Source organism: Myotis nattereri, assembly GCF_964212035.1.
Source record: "Myotis nattereri genome assembly, chromosome: Y".
NCBI lineage: Eukaryota > Metazoa > Chordata > Mammalia > Chiroptera > Vespertilionidae > Myotis > Myotis nattereri.
This window is the reverse complement of record NC_138094.1, coordinates 39,331,698-39,356,880: the sequence shown is the minus strand read 5'-3', so window position 1 is coordinate 39,356,880 and position 25,183 is coordinate 39,331,698. Positions and strand designations below refer to the sequence as shown.

The following is a 25,183-nucleotide window of genomic DNA, read 5'->3' as shown; positions in this document are numbered from 1 at the left end:
TCAAGTGAATCTAAAAATCAAGTGAATAAATAACCTGATGAACAGAATAAGCTGGTGAATATGATGGAATCAGGGGCATAGAAAGGGAGTGGACTGACTATTCTCGGTGAGAAAAGGGGTGTGGAGGTGGGGGAAGAGACTGGACAAAAATTGGACACCTATGGATGAGGACAGTGGGGTGGGTGGGGGTAAGGGCAGATAGTGGGGTTGAAACTGGGTGGAGGGGAGCTATGGGGGGGGGGGGAAGGAACAAATGTAATAATCTGAACAATAAAGATTTAATTAAAAAAAAAAGTAGTTTAGATTCTCCCACAGGAAAATATGTTCCCACAGAGAAATGTGCATTTCCCACAAAGGAACATGTTTCCTCAACAGGAAGGATAGTTTCCCCCACAAAACGGTGTGTTTTGACCACAGGAAGAAGAGTTTTCCTACAGGAAGAAAGGTCCCCCCATAGGAAGAAATGTTTCCTTACAAGAACATGCATTCCCCTATAGCAATGTCCACTTCCCCAACAGGATGATGTCTACCCCCACAGGAAGAATGGTTTCCACACAGGAAGATGTTTTTGCTTACAGGGAAATGCATTTCCCCACAGGAAATGTGTTCCTCCTACAGAAGGATTAGGTTCCCCAACAGGAGTGTGAATTTTCCCCACACATAGATGAGTTCTCCACAGGAAGGTACGATTCCCCCAAAGTAAGAAGTGTTCATTCACAGAAAGATATATTAACCCACAGGAAGAATTTCTGCACAAGAATTTGCATTTTGCACCCAGGAAGGTGCTTTTTGCCATGGGAAGATGGTTCCCCAAAAGGAAGATGTGTTCCACAGAGGAAGATATGTTCCCTTACAGGAAGGTGTGTTTTTCTTACAGGAAGCTGCATTACCCTATGGAAAGTTGTGTTTTCCCACAAAAAGTTTCTTTTCCCTGACAAAAAGAATGATTCCCACACAAGAAGATGTGTTCCCCCCCCCCCCAGCCCCGAAAGATGAATTTTCCCCCCGAAAGATGAATTTCTCTCACGGGAAGTTGTGTTCATTCACAGGAATGTGTGTTTCCCCCAAAGAAAGATGTGTTACCACACAGGAGGGTGCATTTCCTCCACAAAACGTGGATTTTCCCCACAAAAAGGTAGGTATCTGGCGCAGGATAAAGGGTTCATCCAATAGGAAGGTGTGTTTCCCCCATAGAAAATGTTCTCCCACAGGAAGATGTGTTTCCAAGATGATGGTGTGTTTCTTGCAGAGGAATATGCCTTTCCCCTACAGCCAGAAGTATGCCAGCACAGGAAGGTGAGTTTCCCTCACAGGAAGATACATTTCCCCACAGGAAGGTCTATTTCCCCCACAGGAATATGTGTTCCCTCACAGGAAGGTGCATTCACCCACAAAATGGTGCTTTTCCCTGACAGAAATAACAATTCCCACACAGGAAGATGTGTTTCCCACACAGGAAGATGAATTGTCCCTCAGGAAGGTGAATTTTTCCCACAGAAAATATGTTCCTTCACATGAAGGTGTTTTTATCCTAAAGGAAGATGTTTTTCCACACAGCAAGGGGCCTTTCTCCCGCAAGAAGGTGAATTTCCAACAAGGGAAAGTGTGTTTCCCCATAGGAGGTTCTGTATACCTCACAGATGAAGGGTTCACCCCATAGGAAGGTGGGTTTCCCCCACAGAAAGGGTTCTCCCAAAGAAAAATGTGTTCCTGCATAGGAAGGTGTCTTTCCCTCACAGGGAGATGGATTCCTGCACAGAAAGATGAGTTTTCCTTATAGGAAGATACTTTCCCCCACAGGAAGATGTGTTTCCCCACAGGAAGGTACATTTGCCCCACAGGAAGGTGATTTTACCCCATTGGAAGAGGCATTCTCTCACAGAAAGTTGTTTCCCAACAGGAATGTGTTTTTCCTTCAGGAAGCTTAGATTCCACAACATCAAGGTGGTTTTCCTCAACAGGAAGATTAGGTTCCCCTACAGAATAATACATTCCCACACAGAAATGTGCAATTCCCGTGAAGGAAGATGTTTTCCTCAACAGGAAGGTAAGTTTCCCCCTCAGAATGGTGGGTTTCAAGCACAGTAAGAAGTGTTTCCCTACAGGAAGAAAGGTTCCACTGCAGGAAGAAGTGTTCCCTTACAGAAAGATGCACTCCCCTTTAGGATTGCTCATTTTCCTTACAGGATGATGTGTACCTTCAAAGGAAGAAGGGTTCCTCCACCCGCTCCAGAAAGGTGATCATTCAGAGTAAGAAGAATTCCTACACAGGAAGGTGCGTTTTTCCCTAACAAGGGTGTATTTTGCCATGGGAAGATTGTTTCCCAAAAGGAAGTTGTGTTCCACTAAGGAAGATGTGTTCCCTCATAAGAAGGTGCATTTCCCCCACAGGAAGGTGAGTTTCCCCACAAGAAGAAGGGTTCCCTCTCAGACAAGTGTGTTTTCCAACATGAATATGTTCCCCCACACAAAGATTAGGTTCCCCCACAGGAAGGAACTTTTCCCCATCAGGAAGATTGGCTTCCCCCACAGGAATATAGGTTCCCACAGTGGAAGGTGTGCTTCCCCCAAAGAAAGATGTGTTCCACAATAGAAAGATTCATTGCCCCCACAAGAATGTGTGTTTTGACCATAGGAAGACTGGCTCCACCACAGGAAGAGGTGTGCCCCTGAAGGAAGAAGGGTTCCTGCACAGGAAGTTGCCTTCCCCCACAGGAAGAATGTTTTTGCCCACAGGAAGTTGCATTTCCCCTCAGGAAATGAGTTCCCCTACAGGAAGGTTAGGTTCCCCCAAGGAAGGTGAATTTCCCCCACATATAGATGCATTCTTCAAAGGAAGGTGCATTTCCCCCCAAGTAAGAAGTGTTCCTCTGCAGAAAGATGTAATGACCCACAGGAAAAAGAATTCTTGCACAAGAAGGTGTGTAACCCACCAGAACGGTGCATTTTGCCATGGGAAGATAGTTCCCCAAAAGGAAGTTGTGTTTCCCAGCACGAAGAAGTGTTCCCGCACAGGAAGATGTGTTTCCCACACAGGAAGCTGAATTTCCCTATAGGAAGGTGCATTTTCTACCACTGGAAGGTGCACTTTCTCTCACAGGAAGAAGGGTTCCCACCTGGGAAGGAGCCTTCCCCCCAGAAAATTAATGGTTTCTACATAGGAAGATGTTATTGCCCACAGGAAGGTGCATTTTTGCCACAGAAAATCTGTTCCCTCTACAGGAAGATTAGGTTCCCTCACAGGAAGGTTAATTTCCCCCACATATAGATGCCTTCTCTACAGGAAGGTGTGTTTCTCCCAAAGTAAGAAGTGTTCCTCCACAGGAAGAAGTGTTCACCCACAGGAAGAAGAATACCTGCACAGGAAGTGTGTGTTGCACCCAAGAAGGTGCATTTCCTTATGGGAATATTGTTCCCCAAAAGGAAGTTGTGTTCCACAGAGGAAGATGTGTTCCCTCACAGGAAGGTGTGTTTCTCCCACGGCAAGCTGTATTATACTATAGGAAGTTGCTTTTCTCCACATAAAGTTGCCTTTCCTTGACAGAAAGAATGATTTCCAAATTGGAAGATATGTTTTCCCCTAGAGGAAGATGAATTTCCTCACAGGAAGGTGAATTTCTCTTACTGGAAGGTGTGTTCAATTATAGGAATGTGTGTTTTCTCCCAAAGGAAGATGTGTCACCATATAGGAAGGTGCCTTTCCTCCACAAAAGGTGAATTTCCACAACAGAAACTGTGTGTATCCCCCACAGAATGAACGGTGCATCCCAGAGGCATGTGCATTTCCCCCACAGAAAATGTTTTCCCACAGGAAGATGTGTTCCCACACATGGTGTGCTTCTTGCAGAAGAGGATGCCATTCCCCCCACAGCCAGAAGGATGCCTGCATAGGAAGTTGAGTTTCCCTCACAGGAAGATACTTTCCTCCAGAAGAAGGTGTATTTCCCCCACAGGAAGAGGTGTTCCCTCTCAGGAAACTGCATGCCCTCACAGGAAGCTGCATTTCCATTCAGGAAGGTCAATTTCCCCACAAAAGTTACTTTTCCCGACAGAAATTATAATTCCCACTAGGAAAATGTGTTTCCCCCAAAAGAAGATAAATTTCCCCTCAGAAAGGTGAATTTCTCCCACAGAAAATGTGTTCTCTCACATGAAGGTGTCTTTCTCCCAAAGGAAGATTTGTTTCCACACAGCAAGAGGCCTTTCCCTGGCAAGAAGTTGAATTTCTGCCAAAGAAAGGTGCGTTTTCCTCCACAGAAAGAGGTGTTCACCTGCAAGAATGTGTATTTTCCCCACAGTAAGGTGAATTTCCCCAACTGAAACAAGGGGTTCCCTTACTAGAAAAGTGTTTCACAACAGGAAGTTTTGTATTCCCTTATGGAAGATTAGGTTCCCCAAGAGGAAGGTTCTTTTCCTCAACAGCAAGATTGGGTTCCTATTTAGGAAATGAGGTTCCCACACAGAAATGTGGGTTTCTCCCAAGGAAGATATTTTGCTCATCAGGAAGATTAGTTTCTCCCACAAAACATTGTGTTTCCGCCATAGGAAGAAAGGTTTACCTACAGGAAGAAAGGATCTACCACATTAAGAAGTTTTCCCTTACAGGAAGATGCATTCCCCTATAGTAATGTCTGTTTGCCCACAGGATGATGTGTATCCCCAAAGGAATAAGGTTTCCTCAAAGGAAGATGTGATCACTCACAGGAAGAAGAATTCCTGCACAGGAAGGTGCGTTTCCCCCAATGAAGATGCATTTTGCCATGGGAAGATCATTCCCCAAAAGAAAGTTGTGTTCTATGAAGGAAGATGTGTTCCCTCACAGGAACATGCATTTCCTTCACAGGTAGGTGTGTTCACCCACAGGAAGAAGGGTTCCCTCACAGACAGTCATGTTTCCCAACTTAAATGTGTTTCCCCCATATGAAGATTAGGTTCTGCCACAGGAAGAGACTTTTTTTTAAAAATATATTTTATTGATTTTTCACAGAGAGAAAGGGAGAGAGATAGAGAGTTAGAAACATCGATGAGAGAGAAACATCGATCAGCTGCCTCCTGCACATCTCCCACTGGGGATGTGCCCGCAACCCAGGTACATGCCCTTGACCGGAATCGAACCCGGGACCTCTCAGTCCGCAGGCCAATGCTCTATCCACTGAGCCAAACCAGTTTCGGCCACAGGAAGAGACTTTTACCCAAGAGGAAGATTAGGCTCCCCCACAGAAATATAGATTCCCACAATGGAAGGTGTGTGTCCCCCAAAGGAAGAAGTATTCCCCAACTGGAAGTTTCATTTCCCCCACATGAATGTGCATTTCAACCACGGGAAGAAGGGCTCCCAAACAGGAAAAAAGCTTCTACCACAGGAAGCAGTGTAGACCTACAAGAGGGTACATTCCCACATAGGAAGGCGTGGTTTCCTGAACAGGAAGATGTGTGCCCCTACAGGAAGAAGGTTTCCTGCGCAGGAGGTGCCTTCCCTACCAAAACAAGGATTCCAATACAGGAAGGTGAGTTTTCCCCGCTGGAAGACACTTTCTTCTACAGGAAGGTGTATTTCCCCATCAGGAAGGTGTGTTTTCCCACACAAGAAGAAAAGTTCCCTCAAAGGCACATGCATTTTCCTCACAGGTAAATGTGTTCTCTCACAGGAAGAATGATTCCCCCAGACATGTGTGTTCCCAACATGAATGTGTTTCCCCCACAAGAAGATTAGGTTCTCCCGCCGGAAGGGGATTTTTCCCAATAGGAAGATTATTTTCCCCCACAGGAAAATTGGTTCCCACACAGGAAGGTGCATTTCCTCTGTAGGAAGATGTGTTCCCTGGCAGGAAGTTTCATTTCCCCCACAGGGAAGTGCATTTTGACCACAGGAAGGAGTGTTCTGTATAAAGAAAGGTTCCTCTACAGGTAGAAGTGTTGCCCTGCAGGAAGATGCATCCCCCTCTCAGAAGGTGTGTTTCCCCAACAGGAAGATGTGTACCCCCAAAGAAGGAAGGGTTTTCACATAGGAAGTTGTTTTAGCCCATAAGAAGGGGAATTTCCCCACAGGAAGATGCATTTCCCATATAGGAATATCAGGTTACCACAGAAAGATTAATTTTCTTCACCTAGAGATGTGTTCTCCCCCACCCCCCAGGTAGGTGCATTTCCCCCAAAGGAAAAAGTGTTCCTCTACAGGAAGGTGTGTTCACCACAGGAAAAAGAATTCCTCCATAGGAAAGTGTGACCCCCTGCCCCCCAAGAATGTGTATTTTGATATAGGTAGATCATTCCCCAAAAGGAAACTATTCCCCAGCAGGAAGATGTGTTCACTCACAGGAAGGTGCTTTTCCCCACAAAAAGTTGATTTACTCTGTCAGAAATTATGGTTCCAACACAGGAAAATGTGTTTCCCACACAGGAAAATGTATTGTCCCTAAGGAAGGTCAATTTCTCCCATGGAAAATGTGTTCTGTCACATCAAGGTGTATTTCTCACAAAGGAAGATGTGTTCCCACACACCAAGGCACCTTTCCCTCACAAGAAGCTGAATTTCCCCCCAAGAAAGGTATGTTTCCCCCAATAGGAGATTGCATATTCTCCATAAGATGAAGTGTTCACCCCACAGTAAGGTGGGTTTCCCCCACAGGAATGGTTCTCCCACAGGAAGATATGTTCCCACACAGGAAGGTGCCTTTCCCCCACAACAGGAAGGATTCCTGCACAGGAAGATGAGTTTCACTCAAGGGAAGATACTTTCTCCACAAGAATGTGTATTTCCCCCACAGGAAGATGTATTCCCACATAGGAAGGTGCATTTCTCCCAAAAGGAAGTTGAGTTTACCCTACTGGAATAAGGGTTGCCTCACTGAAAATGTGTGAACTCCCATTCAGGAAGTTCAGATTTCCCCACAGAAAGGTGTTTTTTGCTCAATGGGAAGATGAGGTACCCCCATAGGAAAATAGGTTCCCACACTGGAAGGTGCTTCTCCCCAAAGAAACATGTTTTCCTCATTAGGAAGGTTAGTGTACCCCACAGAACAGTGCATTTCTTCCAGAGGAAGAAGGGTTTCCCCACAGGAAGAAGTGTTCCCCTACAGAAAGATACATTCCCCTATAGAAATGTGCATTTCACAAGAGGGATATGTCTATCCCCAAAGGGAAAAGGGTTCCCCCACAGGAAGATGTGTTCATCCAGAAGAAGAATTGCTGCATTGGAAGGTGTGTTTCCCCCACACCACTACAGGCAGGTCTATTTAGTCATGAGAAGATTGTTCCCCAAAAGAAAATTGTTCCCCAGAGGAAGATGTGTTCCCTCACAGGCACATGTATTTCCCCCCAGCAAGCAGCATTCCCCTACAGAAAGGTGTATTTTCCCCACAAATATTGCTTTTCCCTGACAGAAAAAACAATTCCCACACAGGAAAGTGTTTACCACACAGGAATATTAATTTACCCTGCAGGAAGGTGAATTTCCACCACGTAAATATGTGTTCCTTCACAGGAAGGCGTATTTCCCCGAAAGGAAGATGTGTTCACACATAGAAAGGTGTAATTCCCAACAAAAGGTGAATTTCCTACACAGGAAGGTATGTATCCCCCCCTGGATGAAGGGTTCATCACACAGGAAGGTGCACTTACCCCAAAAGAATATGCATTTCAGCCATAGAAAAGGTTCTCCCACAGGAAGGTGAGTTTCCCCCAAGAACGGTTCCCTCAGAGGAATATGCATTTCCCCATAGGAAGTTGCATTACTCCCAAAGGATATGGTCTCCCTCAAAGGAACATACATTTCCCCAAAGGTAGATGTGTTTGCCCACAAAAAAAGGTTTCCCTCACAGGTGTGTGTTTCCCAACATGACTGTGTTTCTCCCACAAGAAGATTAGGTTTCCCACAGAAAAGGGCATTTTCCTAACAATAAGACTAGGTTCCCACACAGGAATATAGGTTCCTGCACTGGAAGGTGTGTTTGCCCCAAAGGGAGGTGTGTTCCCCAACTGGGAGGTTAATTTACCCACAGAAATGTGTTTAGACAACAGATAGATGGTCTCTCACCCCCCACAGGAAAACGGGTCCATAACAGGAAGAAGTGTAGCCCTACTGGAAGATACAGTCCCCTATAGGATAACACAGTTCCATAACAGGAAGATGTGTGCCCCTAAAGGAAGAAGAATTCTTGCACAGGTAGTTGCCTTTCCCTTCATAGGAAGAATGGTTTTGGCACAGGAAGATGTTTTTCCCCTTGGGAAGCTGCATTTCCCCACAGAAAATGTGTTCCCCATACAGGAAGATTAGGTTCCCCCTGAGGAAGGTAAATTTCCTCCACATATACATGTGATCTCCACAGGAACGTGTGTTTTTCCCAATGTAAGATATATTCCTCCACAGGAAGATATGTTCACTCACAAGAATTCCTGCACAGGAAGGTGCATTTCACATCCAGAAATGTGCATTTTGCTCTGGGAAGATTGTTCTCCAATAAGAAGTTGTACTCACAGAAGATGTGTTCCCTCACAGGAAGGTATGTTTCTCCCACAGGAACCTGCATTCCCTTAAAGTAAGTTGCATTTCCCCACAAAATGCTCCTTTTCCCTGACAGAAAATATGATTCCTAATAAAGATTATATGTTTCCCCCAAGAGGAAGATGAATTGCCCCACAGGAAGGTGAATTTCTCTCACGGGAAAATGGGTTCATTCACAGGAATGTGTGTTTCCCCTAAGGACGAATGTGACCACACTGAAAGATGCCTTTCTTCCACAAAAGGTGAATTTCTCCCACAGGAATGTGCATATCCCCCACAGGATGAAGAGTTCATTTCACAGAAAAGTGCATTTTCCCCACAGAAAATGTTCTTCCACAGGAAGATACTTTACCCCACACGAAGTTGTATTTCCCCCACAGGAAGATGTGTTCCCCCACAGGGAGTGCATTTCCTTCATAGGAAAGTGAGTTTCCCCCATGGGAAACATGTTTTTCCCCCACAGGTAGATGTGTTTGCCCACAGAAAGAAAAGTTCCCTCACAGAAAAGTTTGTTTCCCAACAGGAATGTGTTTCCTACACTGGAAAATTAGGTTCCCCCAAAGGAAGGGACTTTTCCCCAACAGAAAGATTAGTTTCCCTCACAGAAAAATAGTTTCCCGTACAGGAAGGTGCATTTCCCCTAAATAAAGATGTATGCCCCTACAGGAAGGTTCATTTCCCCTACAGGAAAGTGTATTTCAACCACAGGAAGGAGGGTTCCTCCTAAAGAAGATAGTTTCCACCACAGGAAGAAGTGTTGCCCTACAGGAAGGTGCATTTTGCTATTGGAAGGTGTGTTTTCCCAGCAGGAAGATGTGTAACCCAAAGGATAAAGGGATCTTTTTTTTTGTTTTTTAAAAATTAAATCTTTATTCAGATTATTACATTTGTTCCTCTTTTTTCCCCCATAACTCCCCTCCTCCCAGTTCCCATCCCACCCTCCGCCCTCACTCCCCACTCACTATCCTCATCCATAGGTGCATGATTTTTGTCCAGTCTCTTCCCGAATCCGCAACAACCCCTTTCCCCCACAAGAATAGTCAGTCCATTCCCTTTCTATGTCCCTGATTCTATTATAATCACCAGTTCATTCTCTTCATCAGATTATTTATTCACTTGATTCTTAGATTCACTTGTTGATAGATGCATATTTGTTGTTCCTCATTTGTATCTTTACCTTTTTCCTCTTATTAAAGGATACCTTTCAGCATTTCACATAATACTGGTTTGGTGGTGATGAACTCCTTTAGCTTTTCCTTATCTGTGAAGCTCTTTATCTGACCTTCAATTCTGAATGATAGCTTTGCTGGATAGAGTAATCTTGGTTGTAGGTTCTTGGCATTCATCACTTTGAATATTTCTTGCCACTCCCTTCTGGCCTGCAAAGTTTCTGTTGAGAAATCAGCTGACAGTCGTATGGGTATTCCCTTGTAGGTAACTGAGTTTCTTTCTCTTGCTGCTTTTAAGATTCTCTCTTTGTCTTTTGCTCTTGACATTTTAATTATGATGTGTCTTGGTGTGGTCCTCTTTGGATTCCTTTTGTTTGTGGTTCTCTGTGCTTCCTGGACTTGAACGTCAATTTCTTTCACCAGGTAGGGGAAGTTTTCTGTCATTATTTCTTCAAATAGGTTTTCAATATCTTGGTCTCTCTCTTCTTCTGGCACCCCTATAATTCGGATGTTGGTACACTTCAAGCTGTCCCAGAGGCTCCTTACACTATCTTCATATTTTCGGATTCTTTTTTCATTTTGCTTTTCTGGTTGGGTGTTTTTGGCTTCTTCGCATTTCAAATCTTTGACTTGATTCTTGCGCTCCTCTGGTCTGCTGTTGGGAGTCTGTATAATATTCTTTATTTCATTCAGTGTATGCTTAATTTCTAGTTGGTCCTTTATCACAACCTCGAGGGTCTCATTAGATTTCTTGTAGATCTCATTAAGTTTATCAGCAGTTTCTAGAAAATTCTTGAAAAACCTTAAGAGTGTGGTTTTGAACTCTATATCCAGCAGTTTGCTTTCCTCCATTTCTGTCATTTGTGTCCTTTTTCTTTGTCTCCGCATTTTTTATGCTTCCCTGTGTTGATAAAGTGGTTTTCTGTGCTGAGTGTCCTCTAGGGCCCAGTGGCTCAGCCTCCCCAATTACCTGAGGAGGGCACTCTTAGTGCACCCTCTTGTGGGCTTCGTGCACAGTCTTGTTGTAGTTAAGCCTTGATTGTTGTAGGTATCACTGGGAGGAATTGACCTCCAGGCCAATTGGCTGAGAATCAGCTGTGTCTGCAGTGGGAGAACTTCTGTGCTGGAGACACCCCTGGGGCAAGACTTGCTTCAGTGGGGCTTTGGTGCTCACTGAGTCTCCCCCCTGAGTGTGTCCTTTGTGGTTCCACGGAGCTGCAAACTGGATGGTCCCACTCTGACCTCTGGGTTTCCTGGCTCCTGGATCTCTAGGGAGGTGCTAATCTAGCCTTTTCCTGAAGGTATCCAGCAAAAGCCTCCCTGCAGGGCTTGGGCAGGGCGGGTCCCACGGGATAAACAGGGGGTGGGGGGGCTAGCAGTTATGGCGGCTCTCAGTCTTGCCCTCAGAGGCTCTGCTTCTCAGTGTCCCGGTAATTGCTGCAAGCCCCTCGGAGAGAAAGATGCCCTCGAGTTCTGACCGATGCCAGAAAGTCCCGCTTCTCCTGTATGAGTCTGGGTCCCTAGAGACTCACCCAGAACTGGAGCTCAGAGCCTGAGACTCCCTCCTGATTGAAAACCACAACCACGCCCTCAGCCCCCAGCCTGCTCCGCATGCACCTCCGCACCTTAGTATTTTACTTCCGTACTGCGCCTCCTCTGAGTCTCGGTATGCTTTTCTCTTTCCTTCTAGTTGTAGAATTTCCACTCAGCCAGCCTTCCTGTGGTTTTGGACGATGTCCCTTCCGTCTTTTAGTTGTATTTTTGAAGTGGTTGTTCGAGGCAGCAAACTCCGGTGTTTACCTATGCTGCCATCTTGGTTTCTCTCATTTTAAGTTTTTTGAGGAAACGCCACACTGTTCTCCACAGTGGCTGCACCAGTCTGCATTCCCACCAGGAGTGAAGGAGGGTTCCTTTTTCTCCCCATCCTCGCCAGCACTTGTCATTTGTTGATGATAGCCATTCTGACAGGTGTGCGATGGTACCTCATTGGTGTTTTGATTTGCATTTCTCAAATGATTAGTGACTTTGAGCATGTTTTCATATGTCTCTTGGCTTTCTGAATGTCCTCTTTTGAAAGGTGTCTAGATCCTTTGCCCAAATTTTTTTATTGGATTTTATATCTTCCTTTTGTTAAGTTGTATGAGTTCCCTATAAATGTTGGAGATGAAACCCTTATCAGTGATAACATTGGCAAATATGTTCTCCCATGCAGTGGGCTTTCTTGGTTTTTTGTTGATGGTTTCTTTTGCTGTGCAGAAGCTTTTTATTTTGACGTAGTCCCATTTGTTTATTTTCTCTTTAGTTTCCAATGCCCTAGGAGGTGTATGGGTGAAGAAATTGCTTCGGCATATATCTGAGATTTTGTTGCCTTTGGATTCCTCTAGGATTTTTTTGGTTTCCCGTCTTACATTTAAGCCCTTTATCAATTGTGAGTTTATTTTTGTGTATGGTGTAAGTTAGTTTCATTATTTTGCATGTATCTGTCCAATTTTCCCAACATCATTTATTGAAGAGACTGTCTTAACTTTATTGTATGTTCTTGCCTACTTTGTCAAATATTAATTGAGCATAGTGGTTCGGGTAGATTTCTGGGCTCTCTATTCTATTCCATTGATCTATATGTTTGTTCTTGTGCCAGTACCAGGCAGTTTTGAGAATGGTGGCATTGTAATACAGCTTGATATCTGATATTGAGATCCCTCCTACTTGTTCTTTCTTACGTTTGCTGTAGCTATTTGGGATCTTTTTCTATTCCAGATGAATTTTTGGGGAGTTCATTCTAGGTCTGTGAAATATGCCATTGGTATTTTAATGGCAACAAATGACAATGAAAACACAACAATCCATAACCTATGGGACACAGCAAAAGCAGTCTTGAGAGGGAGGTTTGAGGGAGGTTCATAGCTCTACAAGCCTACTGCAAAAAAACAAAAAACAATGGTAATAAATTACCTAACCCTACAACTCAAAGAGCTAGAAGGTGAGCAACAAGAAATGCCCATTGTAAGCAGAAAGAAGGAAATAATGAAGATCAGAGCAGATATAAACTTCATAGAAACAAACAAACAAAAACAAAACAATACAAAAGATCAATGAAACCAAGAACTCATTCTTTGAAGGGATAAACAAGATTGAAGAATCTCTATGCAGGCTCACAAAGAAGCAAAGAGAGAAGACCCAAGTTAACAACATCAGAAATGAAAGAGGAGAAATAATAAGAGACCATACAGAAATAAAAAGGATTGTTAAAAAATACTATGAACAATTCTATTTCAACAAACTAGGCCTCCTGGAGGAAATATATATATTCCTAAAAAAATACAATCTTTCAAAACTCAATCAGGAAGAATCTAAAAATCTCAATAGGCCAATAACTATGAAAGAAATTGAAGCAGTTATCAAAAAGTTTCCAGAAAACAAAAGCCTGTGGCCAGACGGTTTCACAGGGGTGTTTTACCAAATGTTAAAGGAAGAACTAAAACCTATCCTGCTCAGACTATTCCAAAAATTCAAGAGGAAGGAACACTTCCAAACTCATTCTATGTAGCCCGAATCACCCTAATAGCAAAACCAGGTAAAGACAACACAATGAAAGAGAATTACAGGCCAATATCCCTCATGAACATAAATGCCAAAATCCTAACAAATTGGATCCAGCAGTACATCAAAAATATCATACACGATAAACAAATAGGATTTGTTGTGGAGCGCGAGCAACAGAATTACCAGAACTCCAGATTGATTAAAATTTAGAGAGCCTTTATTGACTGGCCAATGTCCGCTCCTCCACTCAGGAAGCCCAAGAGAGAAATGGCCCCGACCATCTGCAGAGTCCAATATCTATTTATTTTTACGTATTTATTTATTTAATCTTTCATCATCTTTATTTATTTGTTTACTTTTTGTCACTCTTCTCTGCTCATCCCACTCTACACACACTCCCTGGAATGCTGGCTCCATTAACCAAAAGACCTTGTTTGTCTTGTTCCCAGTTGGGTTCCCAGTGCCCAGTGGGTGCTCAGTAAATATCTTTTTTTTTCCTAGTTTTATTGCCTAAAGTATTACAAAGGATATTACATGTCTCCTTTTTTCCCCTGCCATTGACAATCTCCTGGCTGCCCCTACCCCCCAGTGTCTTATGTCCATTGGTTATGCTTACATGCATCCACATAACTCCTTTGGTTGATCTCTTACCCACCCCCCACCCCCTTTTGCTCCCCTCCCCTCCCCGGCCTTTCTGCTGCACTTTGACAGTCTGTTTAGGCAGCTCTGCTTCTGTATCTATTTTTGTTCATAAGTTTATAATGGTCTTTATTATCTATGAATGAGTGAGGTCATGGGGTATTTTTCCTTTATTGACTGGCTTATTTCACTTAGCATAATGCTCTCCAGTTCCATCCATGCCATTGCAAATGGTAAGAGTTCCTCCTTTTTTACAGCAGCATAGTATTCCATCATGTAGATGTACCACAGTTTTCTAATCCATTCATCTACTGATGGGCACTTAGGCTGTTTCCAGATCTTAGCTATGGTGAATTGTCCAGCTATGAACATATGGGTGCATATACCCTTTCTGACTGGTATTTCTGGTTTCTTGGAATATATTCCTAGAAGTGGGATCACAGGGTCAAATGGGAGATCTATTTTTAGTTTTTTCAGGAAACTCCATATTGTCTTCCATAGTGGCTGCTCCAGTCTGCATTCTCACCAGAAGTCCACGGGTGTTCCTTTTTCTCCACATCCTCTCCAGCATTTGTCGTTTGTTAATTTGTTGATGATAGCCATCTGACAGGTGTGAGATGATACCTTATTGTTGTTTTGATTTGCGTTTCTCGGATGATTAGTGACTTTGAGCATGTTTTTATATGTCTCTTGTCTTTCTGAATGTCCTCTTTGGAAAGGTATCTATTTAGATCCTTTGCCCATTTTTGATTGGATTGTTCATCTTCCTTTTGTTAAGTTGTATGATTCCCTATAAATTTTGGAGATTAGGCCCTTATCAGATATGACTTTGGCAAATATGTTTTCCCACCCAGTGGGTATTCTTGTTGTTTTGTTGATGGTTTCTTTTGCTGTGCAGAAGCTTTTTATTTTGATGTAGTCCCATTTGTTCATTTTCTCTTTAGTTTCAAGTGCCCTAGGAGCTGTATCAGTGAAGAAATTGCTTCAGCATATGTCTGAGATTTGATGCCTTTGGATTCTTCTAGGATTTTTATGGTTTCCCGTCGTACATTTAAGTCCTTTATCCATTTTGAGTTTATTTTTGTGTATGGTGTAAGTTGGTGGTCTAGTTCCATTTTCTTCCATGTATCTGTCAATTTTCCCAACACCATTTATTGAAGAGACTATCTTGGCTCCATTGTATATTCTTGCCTCCTTTGTCAAATATTAATTGAGCATATTGGTTCGGGCCGATTTCTGGGCTATCTATTCTATTCCATTGATCTATATGTCTGTTCTTGTGCCAGTACCAGGCAGTTTTGAGAACAGTGGCTTTGTAATACAGCTTTAAATCTGGTATTGAGATCCCACCTACTTTGTTCTTTCTCAAGATTACTGCAGCTATTCGGGGTCTTTTTTTATTCCAGATGAATTTTTGGAGAGTTCGTTCTAGATCTGTGAAGTATGCCGTTGATGTTTTAATGGGAAGTGTATTGAATTTATAGATTGCTTTGGGTAGTATAGACATTTTAATGATGTTGATTCTACCAATATATGAACACAGTATGTTTTTCCATCTGTTTGTGTCTTCTTCTATCTCTTTTTTCAACATCCTGTAGTTTTCTGAGTAGAGGTCTTTCACCTCTTTAGTTAAGTTTATTCCTAGGTAGCTTAATTTTTTTGGTGCGATGGTAAATCGGATTGTTCTTTTAGTCTCTCTTTCTGAAAGTTCACTATTGGTGTATAGAAATGCCTTAGAATTCTTTGGGTTATTTTTGTATCCTGCTACATTGCCAAATTCATGTATTAAGTCTAGTAGTTTCTGATGGCGTCTTTAGGGTTTTGTATGTATAATATCATGTCGTCTGCAAATAAGGACAGTTTTACTTCCTCTTTTCCAATTTGGATGCCTTTTATTTCTTCTTCTTGTCTACTTGCAATGGATAATACTTCCAGTATTAAGTTGAATAAGAGTGGTGAGAGTGGGCATCTCTGTCTTGTTCCTGTTCTTAGGGGAAATGGTGTTAGTTTTTGTCCATTGAGTATGATGTTGGCTGTGGGCTTGTCATATATGGCTTTTATTATGTTGAGGTATGATCCTTCTATTCCCACCTTGCTGAGAGTTTTTATCAAAAATAGGTGTTGGATTTTGTCAAATGCTTTTTCTGCCTCAATTGATATGACTATGTGGTTTTTTTCTTTCAATTTGTTTATGTGATATATCACGTTTATTGATTTGCGAATATTGTAGCAGCCTTGCATCCCTGGGGTAAATCCTACTTGTTCATGGTGTATGATCGTTCTGATGTACTGCTGGATCCGATTTGCTAAGATTTTGTTGAGGATTTTGGCATCTATGTTCATGAGGGATATTGGCCTGTAATTCTCTTTCATTGTGTTGTCTTTACCTGATTTTGGTATTAGGGTGATGCTGGCTTCATAGAATAAGCTTGGAAGTGTTCCTTCCTCTTGGATTTTTGGAATAGTCTGAGCAGGATAGGTCTTAGTTCTTCCTTGAATGTTTGGTAAAACTCCCCTGTGAAGCCAACTAGTCCTGGGGTTTTGTTTGCTGGAAGCTTTTTCATGACTGCTTCAATTTCTTCCATCGTTATTGGCCTATTGAGATTTTTAGATTCTTTCTGATTGAGTTTTGGAATGTTGTATTTTTCTAGGAATTTGTCCATTTCCTCCAGTTGTCTAGTTTGTTGGAGTAGTTTTGTTCATAGTATTGATTAACAATCATTTGTATTTCTGTGGGATCTGTTGTTATTTCGCCTCTATCGTTTCTGATTTTGTTTATTTGGGTCCTCTCTCTTTGCTTCTTGGTGAACCTGGCTAGAGGTTTGTCAATCTTCTTTATCCTTTCAAAGTACCATCTCTTGGTTTTATTGATTTTTGTATTTTTTTTGGTCTCTATGTCCTTTATTTCTGCTCTAATCTTTCTTATCTCCTTCCTTCTGCTCACTCTGGGGTTTTCTTGTTGCACTCTTTTGAATTCTTTGAGCTGTAGAGTTAGATGATTTACCACCATTTTTTCTTGTTTTTTGAGGTAGGCCTGTAGAGCTATAAACTTCCCTCTCAGGACTGCTTTCATTGTGTCCCATAGGTTTTGGATTGTTGTGTTTTCATTGTCATTAGTTTCTAGGATGTTTTTAATTTCTTCCTTGATCTCATTGGTAACCCAAATAATATTTAATAACATGCTATTCAGCTTCCAAGTGTTTGAGTATTTTGGGTTGTTTTTATTGTAGTTTATTTCTAATATTATGCCATCGTGGTCTGAGAATATGCTTGGTATGATTTCAATCTTCTTGAATTTGGGGAGACTTTGTTTGTGACCCAATATGTGGTCTCTTTTTGAAGATGTCCCATGAGCCTTTGAGTATAATGTATATTCCATGGCTTTGGGGTGAAGTGTTCTGAAGATGTCAATTAAGTCCATCTGACCTAGTGAGTCATTTAGGATTGTTGTTTCTTTGCTGATTGTTTGTCTAGAGGATTTATCCAGTGATGTCAGTGGTGTATTAAAGTACCCTACTATGATTGTATTGTTGTTGAACTCTCCTTTGATAACTTCCAGGAGTTTTTTTTTTATGTATTATGGTGCTCCTGCATAAGGTGCACATATGTTTATCTGGGTCATATCTTCTTGTTGTATTGATCCCTTTAGTATTATGAAGTGGCCTTCCTTATCTCTTGTTATGGCCTTCACTTTGAGGTCTTCTTTGCCCGATGTAAGTATTGCTACCCCAGCTTTCTTTTGTTTCTATTTGGCTGAAAGTTATTTTTCAATTCCTTCAGTTTCAGTCTTTGTGAGTCCCTTCTTCTGAGGTGGGTCTCTTGTAGACAGCAAATGTATGGGTCATGATTTTGTATCCATTCAGCCACTCGATGTCTTTTGTTTCGAGCATTTAGTCCATTTATGTTTAAAGTTATTATTGAAATGTACTTGTTTGTAGCCATTTCTTTTTTTGTGTGGCTGTTTTCTTTCTGAGCTTTTTATTTCTTCTTTTTACACCAGTCCCTTTAGCATTTCTTGCATTTCTGGCTTGGTGGTGATAAACTCCCTTATTATTTTCTTTTTTGTCTCTGAAACTTTGTATTTTCCCTTCACTTCGGAATTGTAGCTTTGCTGGATAGAGTATTCTTGGATTCAGTCCTTTGCATCACTTTGTAAATTTCCATCCATTCTTTTCTGGCCTGATGTGTTTCTGTTGAGAAATCATTTGATAATCTAATGGGAGATCCCTTGTATGTGACTTTCCAACTCTCTCTTGCAGCCTGTAAGATTCTCTCTTTGTCCTTAACATTTGCCATGGGTATTTATGATGATTCTTTGTGTGTGTCTTTTCGGATTCACCTTGTTTGGGACTCTCTGTGCTTGTGTGACTTTTTTCTTCCCTACCTCAGGAAGTTTTTCTAATTATTTCTTCGAATAGTTTTTCTAATCCTTGTTCCTCTTTCTGTTGTTCTGGCACCCCTATTATTCGTATGTTGTTTTGTTTCATGTTGTCCCAAAGCTCCCTTAGGCTCTCCTCCTGTCTTTTAATTTTTTTCCCCAATTGCAGTTCAGTGTGGGTGTGTTTTGCTTCCTTATCTTCTAATTCACTAATTCGATCCTCCTCTTCTCCTCGTCTACTGTTGAAACTTTCAGTGGTGTTTTTTATTTGCAGCTATATCGCTCTTCATTTCTTCTTGGTTCTTACCTAAGTTATTGATTTTTTCATCTATTTCTTTTTGATTCTTACATGAAGTATTGATTGATTTTTTCATCTGTTTCTTCTTGTTTCTTGTTGATTTTTTCCTCCACCTGGTTTATGCACTCTAGGACTCTTAATCTGAATTCTTTTTCTTTTTTTTTTTTAAATATATTTTATTGATTTTTTACAGAGAGGAAGGGAGAGAGAGAGTTAGAAACATCGATGAGAGAGAAACATCGATCAGCTGCCTCCTGCACATCTCCTACTGGGGATGTGACCGCAACCCAGGTACATGCCCTTGACCGGAATCGAACCTGGGACCCTTCAGTCCGCAAGCTGATGCTCTATCCACTGAGCCAAACCGGTTTTGGCCTGAATTCTTTTTCTGTCATGTTGCATGCCTCTGTATCACTTAGCTGCTTTTGTGGTGAGTCTTTTTTATTTTTCCTTTGTCTACGCATGTTTGATCTCACCAACATATCTAGATGTTGAGTCATTTAGTGGCTGCTCCCTGGGTTGCAGTGGCTCCTCGAGCTGTGGTTGCTCCTTGGGCGATTGTGGTAGCAGCTGCTCATCAGTTGGCAGCAGCTCCTCTGGTAGGTGCTGTTCACAGCTATGGTGGCTCTTCTGGCTGGTGAGGTGAGGCTTCACTCACAGCTGCTGATCCTCAGACAGGGGGTGTGGTGATCAGGAGGCTGCTCTTGCTTGGCTCTGCTGCATTGATTTAAAGGCACAACATACAACACAAGTCACAACGTATCAGGCACTGAACACAAATATATTCATGATATTAATAACCCCAAGTAAAGGTGACCCCCCAAATTAAGAGAATTAGGGGATAACAAAGAAAGAATAGAAAAAGATAAAAGAGAAAAAAGAAAATAAAAGAAAAATAAGGGGAAAAAAGGAGTGCAAAAATGAAATTGGGAAAAAGGAGGTGGGAAAGAATGGGAAAAAAAGAGCAAAAATAGAGAATGAAGTAGAAGAGGGGAAGAGACTATTTATATGAGGAGAAAACTCTGATAGAACCACCAGTAATTCCAAGAAATTCCAGCAACAGATCACTGGAGATGAATGCAAACTACAAGCAACCAATAATATCAAGCAAGGCAAGGGAAAACAAAAGCACAAAAATAACCAGGGGGTGTGGGGGTAAAACCAACAGAAAAATAAAATGAAAAAGCAAAACAACCTCACAAACAATCCTATAAAAATCCAATATACTCAACAATCAAGCTAACAACAACAAAACAATAGAGAGAGAAAAGAAAAATATTTGGATAGTGGAGAAAGATAAGGGAGAGGTGTATAAGGGTTTAGTGCAGGGGATTGGAAATAGGATATATAAGTAGGGTGAAATTTTGACGGGGTAAAAAGAAGGAATGGGGAAAATATAAAGCAGGAATAGGGTAAGAGAAACAGGACAACAAAAGGGGAAAAGTGAGGAAGAGGTTTTTAGCATAGAGGTAAAATTGAGGTAGAGAAAAATGATGTTAAAGGAACGATGAAAATAGAATGTAGAACACTAATCCCAAAATAAAATAAAGAGAAAATAAAATGACACTTTAATAAATGGTAAAATGGTAGCTGTAATAATATTGGTTAAAAATTAAAATTTAGTAATTAAAAGGGTAAAATCAGATGATGGAAAAAGAAAAAAAATTGGTTTATTAGTTAAAAGGTGAAAAAAGAATAAAATTAGTAAATAAAAATTTCCAGTAGTGAGGGTCCTTCAGTTCTTCTACTCTTCAGTCTGGCATGCTTTAGTCCTGCCAGGTATTCAGGAGAGTGTTGAATTTCCCTGCGATACACTGTTCCTCCGTGTCTAAACCACAGTCCTGATTTTAAAACAGGCCGTATTTGTTTCTCAGACTGCCTTAATTTGTATTTACATAAGAGTCAGTTTGTGGCTTAGCCTCTGGGTGGCAGTGTTTCTGGATTGACCTCCAAGGCTATACAGTCTCTCTATCCAATAGATAGGGTTTATTTTCTCTATTGCACTTAAAACTGGTTTGAGGAAGTCCACTGCCCAGAGCTGGTTCTTTAATCTTTACCCCGCTCTGTTTCCCAGATTCCACAAAAACAACTTTCCCCTGCAGTCTCTGCCAGTGTCCCCAACTGCGAAATCCCATGCACTAAGTTTAATAATCAAACACAAAGATTTAAGTAGAAGAGAAAGAAGAAAAAAAAGAAAAAAAAAACACAAGAAAACAAACAAAAAAACAAGAGCCTTCGGAGTTGCGTGAATTCGCAACCCTGCACCTTCCAACCCACGCAGTCTCTTCCACGCGCCCTCTCTCCCCTTACATTGAGTAGCCTGCACACTGGAAAAATCTGAGGTTGCCTTTTTGCATCCAGTCCAGCTATGGGCTAATTTTAAGCGTTCCCTTCTGCCAGCAGCCCTGTGGGAGCTCTTCCATACTCGCGTATCATACTGGCCCCAAAGGCCGCTATCTTTGTGGGGCGCAGACCTTCCCGCACACACTCCTCTCCCCAACCTGAATTGCCAGCCGCACCTTCAGGCGAGACCTGACCTTTCCGTGAGAAGCAGGACTCCATGTAGTCGCGCTTTCCCAGATCCGGTGTCTCCGGGTTAGCAGCCGATCTCTGGATGCCGGGTCTTTGGGTGTACAGTATAGGTTTCCAAAAAAACAGCCACTCAAGATGGCGTGGTCTCCGCAGCTGAGCTGTCGCTCCGAGAGAGATTTCAGCTGCATTCTCCAACTTTCAATCTGCTTTCTCCAGGATTCCTCCGCCATTCCCAGCTGCACACTGTCAGCTGAATATCCTCTGCTTATTCGGTCTGTATGTTACCCACTTCAGCTGCTTACCCTAACAGCTCCGGGACAAGGCATGGGACATGTCTGTCTATACCTCCGCCATTTTTTTCCCTCCAGAGTTCAATATTTAAAGGGGACAACTGCATCCGTGTTCAGGTTCCCATAGCAAGCAAAGCCAAGTTACAAAAGCTAATTGCATAGTTTTAGCCAACCTATTCATCATCCTCCTGTTATTCATTTCTGGGTAACTTAAAGGTCAGTATTATTCTTAATTTTGATCTGTTTGTTTTGTGGGCCTGTTGCTCAGGTGTGGGAGCTCAGTTCGTAGAAACTGCACAGGCTGTCAAGCTGCTGAGGTGGCTAGGTCATTAAGCAGGCCTAAAAATTTTCCTACTCTGTAACATTCCTCACTAGTTTTACGGGAGAATCAAATCATTGTTTCTTCTTATTCTTTGGCAGTGATTTCTTAGGACCATTAATTTGACTGCTTGTATTCTGAATTGAATATAATTCATTAAGCAGTTCAGTATGCATGGGCCGAAAGTTAGTGTTAGTAGTAGGAGTACTAATGGCCCAGCTAAGATGGTTAAGAGAGTAGTGAGCCAAGGGGACCAGGAGAAGAGGTTTTCATACCAGTTTCCTTCAGACTTTCTCCTTTCCTCTCTATCTTGTAGCCTCTTACTTAGCTGACTGAGGCTATCCCTGATAACTCCCACGTGGTTAGTATAAAAACAACAGGTCTTCCCTAGGGCCATGCATAATCCTCCCTGTTTTAGAAATAATAGGTCGAGCCCTCTCCTATTTTGTGATACTACCTCAGCTAAGGAACTGAGGGAATCTTCAAGTCTATCTACATTTTGTTCTAATGTGCTCAGATCTTGATGTACTTGGCTGCTGAGGGCCTTAAAATTCTGATTTCCTGTTACTGGAGCTGCTGTTCCCACCGCAGTAGAGCTGGCAGCCCCTAACCCTACTAAAAGGGGAATCAATACTGGGGCATTTTTCTCTGCCTCCGAGCAGACCTAAATGTTCTCTCCCTCCCTCCCCAAAGTAATAGTATACCTGAGGTAAGATGAGAGTGAGGATGCATAGAGAAAGCTCCCCGAGGGGAGGGGCTGGGGGGGGGGGAGGAATGAGAGTCAAGGGGGAAATACAGAGGGTGATACTGGAGGTACAGGCAAACCAGGTTCCCTGTATGTTGGATGGCCCATCATTCAGTGGGGTCCCCGGATTCTGCCTTTTTTACTTGAGTTTGGTGAATCCAGTGTCACTTTCCAGCAACCTTTATGGCCCATGGGGTGCTGAGGATGACAGTGAAGGGCCCAGTCCACCTGGCTTCCAGGGATGATGGCTCGTGCTTCTGAACCCACACCTAGTCTCCCGGTTGAAAAAGAGGTGATCCAGGCCCAGTCGCGGAGGGTGGGTCTCGGAGAGCCTCTCAGACCAGCTGGTGGTTCAGCCTGGAGCTCAACTGTAAAGCCTGTAAGGACTTCAGGAGGTTATGATTAGAAAGGGACGCTAATATTTCTTCCCTAGCTTGGGAGTAGTGGTGGAGGTTTGCCAAACAGAAGGGGTGAGACCCCTTACATACGGGGTGCAACGGACCCGGAGTAGGGCAAAAGGGAGGAGGCTTACCCAGTTTTCACCAGTCTCCAGTTTTAGTTTTTTGTTTGTTTGTTTGTTTGTTTGTTTGTTTTTTAATATATTTTATTGATTTTTCACAGAGAGGAAGTGAGAGAGATAGAGAGTCAGAAACATCGATGAGAAACATCGATCAGCTGCCTCCTGCACATCTCCCACTGGGGATATGCCCGCAACCCAGGTACATGCCCTTGACCGGAATCGAACCTGGGACCCTTCAGTCCGCAGGCCGACGCTCTATCCACTGAGCCAAACCGGTTTCGGCACCAGTTTTAGTTTTGTCAGGGTTTCCTTCGAGGTTCGATTCATCCTATCTACCTATCCAGAGTGCTGAGGACTATAGATACAGTGTAATTTCCAATTTATACATAGTATCTTTGCCAGTAACTGAGTGATGTGGGCAATGAATGCCGGGCCATTGTTGGACCCCATTGCAACAGGTAGGCCAAACCTGGGGACAAGTTCTGAGATTGATTTCTTTACTACTACTTGTGCGGTTTCAGACTTGGTAGTGAAAGCCTCTGGCCATCCTGAGAACGTATAGATGAACACCAGAAGGTAGCGATATCCTCCCAGACGTGGGGGTAATTCTGTAAAGTCTACTTCCCAATGCTTTCCAGGACTTTTCCCTCTGAATCTGGTTCCCTCGACTAAAGGGGACCACTTCCTGTGGTTAACCTGTGCACAAATGTGACATCTCCTTGCGATATCCTTTGAGACCTGAAAGAGCTTAAGAATATAATAATCTTGTTTCAGCAGTTCTACCAGCTTGGTTCTCCCCAGATGAGTACTCTGATGGTTCTGGGAAATGAGTTCCTTTCCCAGGGCCTCCAGAACGAGCAGCCTCTGGTCTGGCAATTCTTTCCATCCTCCGGATTTTTCTTTTGCCTGGAGTCTTTTCCCCAGTGCAGTAGCCTCCTCTGAGTAGACTGGAGTCTCCTCAAAGACCCTTGCAGAGAGGGCTGGTAAAATATGGAGGGGCCCCACTGGTTTTTGGGCGACTTCCCTGGCCGTTTTATCTGCGAAGGCGTTTCTCCGTGCCTCTGGAGTGTCAGTTGACTGATGTCCTTTGCAGTGTATGACTGTCACCACCTTTGGCATCCAAAGGGCTTCAAGGAGGGCAAGGATTTCTGGGACATTTTTTATTTCCTTCCTTCCTGATGTTAGGAGTCCCCTTTCTTGGTATAAGGCCCCGTGAACGTGAACAGTGGCAAATGCATATCGGCTGTCCGTGTATATATTCACTGCCTTTCCCTTCCCCCACTGTAGTGCTTGGCTGAGGGCCATTAGCTCTGCCTTCTGAGCTGATGTCCCACGCCCCAGTGCCTGCGCCCAGATTACCTTGTCACCTGTCACAACCGCTGCTCCTGCGTACCTGGTCCCATCGACCACAAAGCTGCTTCCATCAGTGTATATAGGGTCTCATCAGGGTCTGGCAGGGACTGGTCCTTCAGGTCACTTCCAAGGTTCTTGAGCAAGGACAGGGTTTCAGTGCAGTCATGGAGGGGCTGCTCGGGGTCGTCATCAGGCAACAAGGTAGCAGGGTTTAGTGCCAGCATTTTGAGAAAACTGACTCACGGGGATCAAGCAAGAGTACCTGATACTGGCTGATCCGAGCATTCAAGAGCCTGCGCTCTGGTGGGCTTTGCAACAGTGCCTCCACGGAATGTGAAACTACTACTTGCAAGTCCTGCCTGAGGGTGAGTTTCGAGGCTTCCTTTACCAATGTAGCTGTAGCTGCCACTGCTCTCAAACACTCCAGCCTCCCTGCAGCCACGGGGTCTAGCCGCTTGGATTAGTATGCCACAGGCCTTTTCCATGGTCCCAGGGATTGGGTTAACACCCCTTTTGTGATTCCCCGAGCCTCTGCCACATGTAACTGAAATGGCTTTGTGAGGTCTGGCAGCGCTAACATTGGTGCACTGACTAAGGCTTGTTTAAGATCTTGAAAAGCCTTAGTTTCAGTTTCAGCCAGTTTAGTTTCTCAGTCTTTCCCCCGGTGCAGGTAACAGAATCAGGAGGGTATATGAATTAGGCACCATGGGATGTATAGTTTCTGCCGTCTTATGGACTTCTCTTAAGTCCTGAATGGGTCTGAAGTCCTCTGTTCCTGGTTTCTGTACAGGAAACAATGGGGTATTCCACAGGGAGTGGCAAGGGACTAAGATTCCTGCTTTTTACAGTCTTTTTATGTGGACTGTGATGCCGCTTTGGGCCTTTTGGCTTATT

At 43.0% G+C, this 25,183-nt stretch overlaps 1 protein-coding gene across 1 annotated transcript; it reads left to right on the top strand.

Annotated features, from left to right (window-relative positions):
• Nucleotides 1-1,215: 1,215 nt before the first annotated feature.
• Nucleotides 1,216-9,382, top strand: LOC308512496 (uncharacterized protein; the record flags this gene model as incomplete). The annotated part of the gene is made up of 9 exons (XM_081082223.1): nt 1,216-1,296; nt 2,187-2,275; nt 4,134-4,239; nt 4,646-4,728; nt 5,446-5,507; nt 6,401-6,547; nt 7,484-8,164; nt 8,369-8,501; nt 9,191-9,382. The coding sequence occupies 7 exons, from the start codon at nt 1,216-1,218 to the stop codon at nt 7,522-7,524; spliced, it is 609 nt and encodes a 202-aa protein (XP_080938349.1). The 3' UTR covers nt 7,525-8,164; nt 8,369-8,501; nt 9,191-9,382.
• Nucleotides 9,383-25,183: the final 15,801 nt, after the last annotated feature.